At 36.4% G+C, this 9818-nt stretch overlaps 1 protein-coding gene across 1 annotated transcript; it reads left to right on the plus strand.

Moving 5' to 3' along the window:
- Nucleotides 1-5805: 5805 nt before the first annotated feature.
- Nucleotides 5806-8699, plus strand: LOC128533086 (uncharacterized). The gene is made up of 8 exons (XM_053507291.1): nucleotides 5806-5942; nucleotides 6042-6218; nucleotides 6305-6503; nucleotides 6614-6922; nucleotides 7009-7153; nucleotides 8069-8115; nucleotides 8217-8329; nucleotides 8440-8699. The coding sequence occupies exons 3-8, from the start codon at nucleotides 6443-6445 to the stop codon at nucleotides 8587-8589; spliced, it is 825 nt and encodes a 274-aa protein (XP_053363266.1). The 5' UTR covers nucleotides 5806-5942; nucleotides 6042-6218; nucleotides 6305-6442; the 3' UTR covers nucleotides 8590-8699.
- The last annotated feature ends 1119 nt before the right edge of the window (nucleotides 8700-9818 follow it).

The following is a 9818-nucleotide window of genomic DNA, read 5'->3' on the forward strand; positions in this document are numbered from 1 at the left end:
GCAAGCTGCCCTACTTGTCTGACCTAGTTGTCCTCCTGCAGTACCAGCCGGGCAAGGTGACCCATGTGGCACAGCGGTGCCCTCCTCACAGTAATAACCTTGGGGGCATAGAAACTGTGAACTGGGCCGCCGGGAAGTGCCCTCCAAGCAGTAAAACCCTGGAGGCAATTATACTAATTTCAGCAATGAAACGGCATTTTACAGCATTTTTTTTGCATTAGACATAATTATGCAATTCATTTAGATTTAAGAATTCTGTTCACAAAACAAATACTAATCATATATGCATTTCACTTCTCTTGAACTTTTACACATTTAGGAAACCAAAACTGACTTAGAAATTATTTAATTTAACATTATTCAGTATTTACACATATAATTGTATTTTTTTCTGACACAATGGTTACCACTACTTCCACTTCTTCTACTACCTTTGTTGCAGCTGCAGCTGCATGTCTTCTGGCAATTGTGATTTTTAATTCTGATATTTTTGCTTAGGTCTTGACAAAATTACTCGTGTGCTGTTAAATTGGATAGAAATGAACAGCAATTTGCAGAGGTCTGGACTTTGACTGGGTCATTCATACATATTCGGGTTTTTGATCCAGTACGAAGTAGCTTTGGCAGTATGATCAGAGTCATTGCCTTGTTGCAAGGTGGACCACCAGATCAATTACATTCACTGAACCCTAAAAAGTTTCTGAAAGCATTACGCCTACCACCAAGATACTACCACCACCATGCTTCATTGCTACATGTTCTCAGGTTGATAGGCTATGCTGGGTATCTACTAAAATGTAAATACTAAATAACAAATATTTCACCTTTGATCTTGTCAGACCAGAGAGCTTTTTTTTCTTTTTTCTTTCTGTGTCTTAATATGGGATTTCATCTGTTTTTTTTTTCAGTAATGACTTCTCTTTGGTAACTCTGTGGATCCCTCCATCTCTTTCATGGTTATCCTTCATCGTTGGTTCTCTGACTAAAAGTCATCCTCACTGTTAAGTCATTTTTAGTGTACGGCCTCCTCGGGGCATAGTCACAGATGTATTTTTCTGAATTTAGAAAATTATTTTATAGTGATACATGGGATGTTCAAATTTGTCCTAAACATGTTCTGCTACCTGATCTTTCCAGGAACAGGTCTAAGATCATGCTTCACGATACGTGCATAAAGATAACCTGAGTTTAATTATTGAAGTGACTTCTGATTGCAAAGAATTAAATAATGTTAATATTATGAATAATTTTTTGTGTGGATGACATATGGTACTAATAAAGTCATTTTCAGTTAGTATTTGTAATGCTATAAATGTGGAAAAGGCAAGACAGTTTTACATGGTTTATATATAAAACATGGATTATACTTTCTTCATTTCTTAATTTATTTATTTATTTATTGTCTTTCATCATTGTTAGCTAACCCAACATTTTGTCTAAGTGGGATTGTTGTGATCTAATAAGACAGTCTAATAAAGGATGTTATCTTTGTAAAGTTACAGCCTAACCTTCTTACCATCAGTTTTTTCTATATATTCTTTTAATATTCTGTTAGCTAGAGGTCTACCTGCAGGGCAAATAGTACAGTCTTTTTCTCTCTGCAGACCCTCTTTAGGTCCATATGTTCCAGCTGGACATTGTATAGCAACACCTCCTACACAATAATGTCCTAAAAAGAAAGCAGTTTGGGTTATAAACATGATTTTAAATTGCTGGTAGTGATAAGGGCTTATTACTGTTTATAAATGATACATTTAGGAGTTATAAAAACTCACCAAAAGGACAGACATCACAGCCAGGTCCCTCTCCATCTCGATGTGTGCCAGGGGGACATGAGATCGACATTCTGTTCCTCTGGCTAGGCTGCAGTTCAGACCTGACCATGGATGCACAGGCTTCACTACTGTTACAGATTTTACACGAACTCTGGCCGGCTATATCTGTGTATTGCCCCATCGGACATGGCAGCGGCTGAGACATCCCACTGTGTGGGCAATAACTACCTAATGGGGAGAAATGAATAAAACATTTTGTACCAAACAACAGTTCTGGGTTGGGTGAAACCAGGTGAAAGTAGGTGATCAAATGCACTGAAGTGATCAGATGCACAGGTTTTTCTATTAGGTGAAACCGGGTGAAAGTGATCGAATGGACCTAAATTAATGATAAAGCAAAGATCTTCCAGTTTTACCAGCTAGGCACAGCTCACACTGGGCACTGCACAGAGTGGAGTAGTAGCCTTTAAGACATTCTGTGCACTCAGTTCGGTTTAGGTCAGGCTCCAGTCCAGGACCACACTGCAACAATACACCCACAAGCACATTCATACAGTTATTGCTTTTTGATCCATGTACAATGCCAGAGGTAAGGAACATCACTGTTGACTTGCAAAGCAACCAGGTTTGGTAGTTCATGATTTAAACATACCTTCATTTGAAACCCATCCTTGCAAACAAAACCAAAGGGACAGGGGAGGCAGTGGGTGTGTCCCTCTGGTGAATGCTGTCCGTTCTGACAGGCTATGAGAGAACCTGTTGCTCTATTACAGGAATATCCAGCAGGGCAAAGCCTGCAATCTACACCATCCTCTGTACTAATCAAACCTGCGGCACACGGCTGTAACAGACAGATAATTACGATTTTAGAACAGTTTGGTGTCAGTACAGACACATATTAGCTTGGATGTTTAAGAAAAACTGATGTTGTTTATTACTCCTAGTTCTTGGCAGACAAGCAGGTTGACAACAACCAGAAAGATCTGCATGCCAAGTTTTATGTATGCAAACATAGTGGGCTACATTAAGACTTTTAGAAGAGGATAATGATTATAGTCTCTTTATTTGTTATATCCATATTGATGTATAATACATCTCTCCGGCTCACTGTACATTATTACATTACATTAGCTACCACTGTGTTGTGTATTCACATAAGTATCCAGGCAACCAAAACATAGATGTGCGCAGTAAACTCTAATGAAAAACTAAAGCATTTCTGATTTGTCTATCCCTGACGCTACCTAAAGATATACAGTATAATTTACAAATATAGCATTTGACTATTTTCAGGCTGGAGCTATTACATATGTAGTTTTACTATATTTCTTTATAGGTGTGGACATTTGATTGATACCTGACAATCCTGAACACTGCTTCTTCCAGGGTGGAAATTATATGTGCCTGGTGGGCATTTTCTAGGTGCAGACACATTGCCAAAGCAGCTAAGACAAAATAGATGATGGTATTACCATAAATCAGCATTTAAAAACATAAAAAAGCATTACAATTTTTTATAATTGCCTACTCACTATTGTCCTGCAGGGCATTCTAAGCAAATCCCTGATGAAATGTAGGAGCCCTCAGGACACAACATAAGCTCAGATACATTACAGTAGTTTATACACTCAAGGGGATCAGCCCTCATGTCTTTACCTGGACCATAAAAATACCCATACACTGTTGAAATATCTGCAGTACATAACAAATATTAGATATCTATTCAAGAATGGTTCAATATCAGTTCAATATCATGCTGCTAATGCCTACCTGACACGAGGATATAGCGTAGCAGGTGTGTATTCCACACTTGGCAGAAGAGAACGAGAGCAAACCATCGGTACATGATGAACAGCATCCAAACACCTTGTTCACCACTTGTACCATCTGGAAATTTTCAGTTGCATGAACCAGCAGACCCACTGGGTTTATCAGAAAACACAGAGGCCTCAATAATTGAAAGTGAAATACAAACCATGTAACTCGATTCCTCCAGCAGCCATTCAGGCACACGCTGGGTGTAGAGGTGGACGAGGGCAATTTCAGTCTCCGAAAAGGTACAGGATCTACAGGATATGATCTATTTTGTTTATAATAATAACAACAAAAACCAGGATTTATAGTGCTACAAATTCAACATCATACAGTCATGTGCATATGCTACAATATGACAATATAACACTTACAATAAAATAATGAGTCAGAAACAAACAAACAAACAGAAATGACTTCAGCTGAAAGTTCTGTTAGTGCACAAAAAAAACATGAAAAGAAATACAATAAAAGAAACAGAGACAGGTTACACAGAGAGCTTGTCTTGTGGTAAAGTATAGGTAGGATGTTTCCTGTCTTTTCTTTTTTCTCTTTTTTTCTCACCATCTAACAGATGGCAATGCAAGGTATCATGGTGCAACTTGGCTCGTATGTGCTTCTGCAAACTGCACTAACCCAAGTTTCTACTCCAGTGACCATATATGTACATCTAGTAAAATAAATATCAAACTGCAAATGAAGACACAATGATTAATTATGAAAAGGACAGTGGAATATAATAATGTAGGAGAAATAGGATTTTTAAGGCTTGCTTTACTAAATCTGTATTCTTAGATATGTTTGTTTGTTTGCTTGCTTGTATTGGAGACCTCCAACCATATGTAATATGCATAATCACAAGAATTAGGCCCTGTATATATTAAATATTACTGTGTAGTATATTTAATATTACTTATAATAATAATAATAATAATAATAATAATAATAATAATAATAATAATTTTACTCAATTACTGCAATTGTTCTTCTAAATAAATTAATAAAAGTTAAAGTGAACTCAAAATTTTTCAATCATTTTGAAATCATACACACAAATATGAAAGTAAAAGTACAAGAATGGGTTACCAAACCTACACACACTGATTTAGTATCTGATGCCAAACCAGTGCCCCTTTCACCTCTAGCTAATTAAAAGAGCTTAATTCTTAATCTTTAAAATATAGCCTATCATGGTAATAATGGTGCCTAGCATGCTAGTAAATCTGATTATACAAACTATGAGGGGCACCCAAGTCAAACGAGGACTTGCAAAATAACACAGTAGAATACACCTATATTTCTTTATATAATCCCCTACTACACTACCGCACTCATTTTACGGTTTCACTAGTTCTTGGATACCATCAAGGTAGAAAATGTTATCAGATACACAGAATCCATGATCAGACTGCAGGCTGGCCTTTCAGGAACTCTAAATGGCCCCAAAAAGATGATAAAATGGCTTGGAGCGAGGCCAGGACTGTACAGGGGATGTGGCAAAAACTCATGATGTGCAAGTGATGTTCCTGAATGATTGTGTGCACAGTTTCCACAGTCAGATGCATCTCTTTTGCAAGTTGGTGATAAATGATCCATCATTTTTTAGGGATCAGGCTGAATGTTCATGGGAATGAATGCAGGGGGCTCTGAGCCTTGTCATTCACAGATGTACGGCCTTCTTAAAAATGTTTGCACCATTCAAATGTGCTTACAGTCATTCGGTTTTATAACTTCCTTTACAAGAGATTTTAATCTTTTTTAAAGTTTGCAGTTTGACTTGACCACCCCTTGTGTAATATTTTTTTGCTTTCATTCTCTCTGTAGCATCTGTTAAAGTTGTGAAAGTTTTGAATCTGTTACATCAACTTCTGGAAGATACAGGTCGTTTTCAATACACACATGATTTTAGATAAATGTAGTGCTTGACTGAAATGCTGTGTTTGAAATGATGACTAAAACAAAGAGAAAGTTTGGGGGTTGGGGGTTGTATTTTTTTCCATCAAGTGTACCACTCCTCAATAAGTTATATTAAGTAAAAGGAAAAAATACTGAGTGAACGAAACTCTCAGACTTATAACGTACATACAAGACTTATACATGTATGGTAACAATGTGAATGTGTATTTTACCACCCCTGTAAACCACAGTTCTTCAGCTGCTGTCATTTCCTGGCGGCAGGAGTGTTAATTTAGTTTAAATTGTTCAACCTCAAAAGGAGGAGCACAACAAAAGCTTTTCTTTTTTCCACAAAGAGTTTTGAGCTGTAACAGAAACAGGAAATATCAAATTCTTGCATTTGCACCATGCTGTTGTTTCTGTCTCATGTGGCTCTACTGCTTCATTTTGGAATCAAAGGTATTGTCTTATTGCCCTCTTCTAGTAAGGACTCAGTCAGGATATAAATATCTCACTGCTTTACTCATGCCTACTAATCTATATATCTTTCTTTTTCAGATTCTGCATGCAGCAAGACTGCAGAAATCCCTGAGGTTATTAAAGCTAGATTAGGAGAGGAGCTTACTTTAGACTGCACCTACAACTGCTCCTCTGGGTTCATTCGTGGTTCTTGGAAATGGGAAAACATTCCAGCGTGTGCCACCTGTGTTTGGGATAAGACAGACAAAAACACGAGTGAGGACATGTGCAGTGTACACATTCAAACTCGTAATCTGACCCTGGAGCAAACCTTGTATAATTACTCTTGTTTTTCGGAGAAGATTGATCATCCAGATCTCCCTAACAACCTTGAGCGCCTCGTTTCACTTCAGATTCAAGGTACGAAACTGTCAGACTAGGGAAAGTCTACTGCTCTCGTTGGTAAGCAGATTTATCTGTAATGTTGTTGGTGTTTATTTATGTCTATGTTTGTGTTAGATAAGACAACAGAACCAGTTATCCATCGTAAAATAGCTCTAGGTAAGTAAAAAAAAAAATATATATATATATATATATATATATATATATATATATAATTTATTTTTGGCATGTAGACTCAGATTGCTCACATATCCTTTCTTCTGTTTTAGATGTAGTCATGAAAGTTGCAATTTACCAAAACCAGAATGAGATAAACCTTATTCATTTAAACAAGGGCCTATCATCGCATTCCATCCAAGTGCCAGTGGGAGATAAACTAAGACTGGAATGTTTTTCTACTGACCACCATTGTGAAGGCCAGTGGATGAGAGAAGATGCTAATCATACAGAAATCATTACGGCCACACCGTTAGAATGGAATCAGATTACAGAAAAAGATGAGGGAACGTACACATGCCAGACAAAAAAGCTTTGCACCAGCCAGAACATTAGTCTTGTGATTGGTGTCATTAAAATCGGTGAGTTGTTAGCATTGTAACTAATGGATGACAAAAAACATAAAAGAGTCTATAAAAATAATTGGTATGAAACTATTTTCAAATAGATGACTTTGGATGGATCAGGCCATTAGCTGCAACTGCACTGTCTGTAGCAGCCATGCTGCTGCTTCTGTTGATTTATCTATGCTACAAAAAGAGGGGGAAGAATGTGTTGGATGCTGAGGATTTTTCAGCTGTGATCTATGAGAAGTAAGGCAAGCATGTAAAAAAACTTCTCTCTTGTCTGTAAACAGTCTCTGAAAACTAAAATATGGTAAACTTTACCACAAAATCGTTTTCACTATCTAACCATTATCTCTCACATATACACAAAGCAATGAAAAAAAAAAAAATCCATGTATAGTCAAGTTCTGAAAAACAGAAAAACTAAAACATAAATGCAATACATTATTACCAAAAATATGACAAAGCTTAATTTTCATTTAGGCTACTTTTCAACCTTTGTGTTGAATAAAAAAAATAAAAATAAAAAGTCAGCCTAAACAAGTCTGAAAATGTCTAGATTCTTGGTAAGCTAAAATTGAATTCCATATCTTGGGCTTTAATTTTACTTGAATAGCTGTATGCCATAATCACATAAAGACTCTCAGAATACTTACAATGCATTTAATCATCATCATCATTATCATCATTATCATCATCATAACTTAAAATAAAATTTTTACACCCTGTACAGATGACAATAGACAAATATTACATTTATTTTATTAAGGTAATAGAAAGAGACCAAGAAAGTCATGCAAATCATCCACATTGATTTATGCTTAAATAAAGATCATCAAATAAAAAGACAAAGATCATTAAGTAAAAAGTACTTTTATATTAGGTTTTGAGACGCCCACTAATGGAAAAGTTCATTCACGGCACAGTATACAGGAAGATGTGGTGTATTCCTTTGGAACTGAAAGTAAATCTTTGCATGTGAAATTTACACAAATCACTTTGTGTACACGAAAAAATTAAGGGGAAACTTACTTTACATCAAAGGAATTATGCAGTTTCCAAAATAATATTCAGTAGAAAATGTGAAAATTTTATCATTTTGAAGTCCACCACATACTGTATGTATACAACTAACAATGTATATCTTAACTTTTTAACAAGCACAAGAACCAAACAAGGAGAATTAATCCACAAACCCACAGTACAAGGTGAGTTCTTACTCGAAACTGAAAATAAAACCTTTCATTTTACGTTGTCACACTTCGCATACAATACAACTAAAGTTAGGTTGCTCTTGCTTTTCTGTCAGACTGCCAGAGCGATCATGAAGTACCGTATGCCGATATTGTAATCTCTGTGAGAGGCTCCAGTATTCCCGAGCTCACAGGACTTCATGGGCAAACTCCACGGGATCACAGACCTGTAAGAACAGCTTTATTATTTTACTATGGGCTCAGTACCATGAAATATGGCTCACTACAAGCTTTAGGATACGTAAAGTAACAAGCTTCTGTGTTCCTGTGTGTGTGCAGCGATGGAGGGAAGAGGCCACAAGTGCATCTCATCTTCAAGCATGTCGTTCTGCTGACAGACTACATGTTCACCCCAGAGAGGTCAGCAGGAAATTGAGCACGAACTCTGAATATGCTGTGATCACATACTCTACAGATGCACTTAATTAATCTATTTACATACATAAGCAGTGTAATAGTGTAAATTATACAAATGCCATCAGATGTGTTTTAGATAGTATTTTAGATATCTGCATGTGTGTTTGTGTGTGTGTGTGTGTGTGTGTGTGTGTGTGTGTGTATATATGTGTGTGTAAGAGTACAAAAATCAAGGGGACACTACTATGTCCCAGGCTGACGTAAGCATCACAAGTCAAACCAGCATAAAGTGTTCCCATAAATTTTTGAGCATCACACACATCCTGTATTATACAATGTATTTTGCAATGTGCTCTGTTTTTAAGTTTCATTTAAATTTTTTTTAGCTTGTATTGTATTTAAAAATATTATTGTATGATATATACTTTTGATATGATATATATATTTTTTAGCATTTGTAAAGAAGTAGGGGTGGTGTAGTGGTTACCAGTGTTGCCTTGGACCTCCAGGGTCCTGGTTTGATTCCCGGCCAGGCTTGATTCTTGTCTCTGTGTGCATGGAGTTGCCGTTTTTTCCCTGTGCTTGGTGGGTTTACTCCGGGTACTCCGGTTTCCTCCCACAGCCTAAAGATATGCAGGTTAGGCTAATTGGCATTCCTAAATTGTCCGTAATGTGTGAATGAGTGTGTGTTATGCCCTGCGATGGATTGGCACCCTGTCAGGATGTACAGTACCCTGCCCCATGCCCTAAGCCTGTGAGTAAATGAGTGTAAAGAAATATGCAGCTTTGGATTTTCACAGCTGAACATTTTAAACTGTAAAATTCAGTTTTGGGCAGTGATTAGTAATGTATTCAATAAAATATTTACTTATCATTACTTATTGTGGTTCTTTTTATATATTTCATTCATTACTATATTTCATGTTTTTCTATATTAAGCTTTATACTTATTTTTTATATTGAATTGATTGAATTGAATTATTTTCATTTTATATTTTATTTCTCATTAATATTGTTTATTATTTCTCATTTTATATTTATTCCTTTGTTGTTATAATAATTTTCAATATACCAGTTTATCCCCAAGATGTTCAGCAGGGATGAGGTCAAGGATCTTTTGAAAGTGCCTCACGTTCTTCATCCTTGGCAAACAATTTCTTATGGACCTTGCTTGTTTTCACAGCTTTGTCATCAACCTGGAAGATGTTTGGGCCTTTTAAATCCAGTGAAAGCAAATTGCAGTGCTACAGAGATATTCTGTGGAACTGTGTGCTTCCAAATTTGTGTCAAGATAATTGTTC

Source organism: Clarias gariepinus, chromosome 11, assembly GCF_024256425.1.
Source record: "Clarias gariepinus isolate MV-2021 ecotype Netherlands chromosome 11, CGAR_prim_01v2, whole genome shotgun sequence".
Taxonomy (NCBI): Eukaryota; Metazoa; Chordata; class Actinopteri; order Siluriformes; family Clariidae; genus Clarias; species Clarias gariepinus.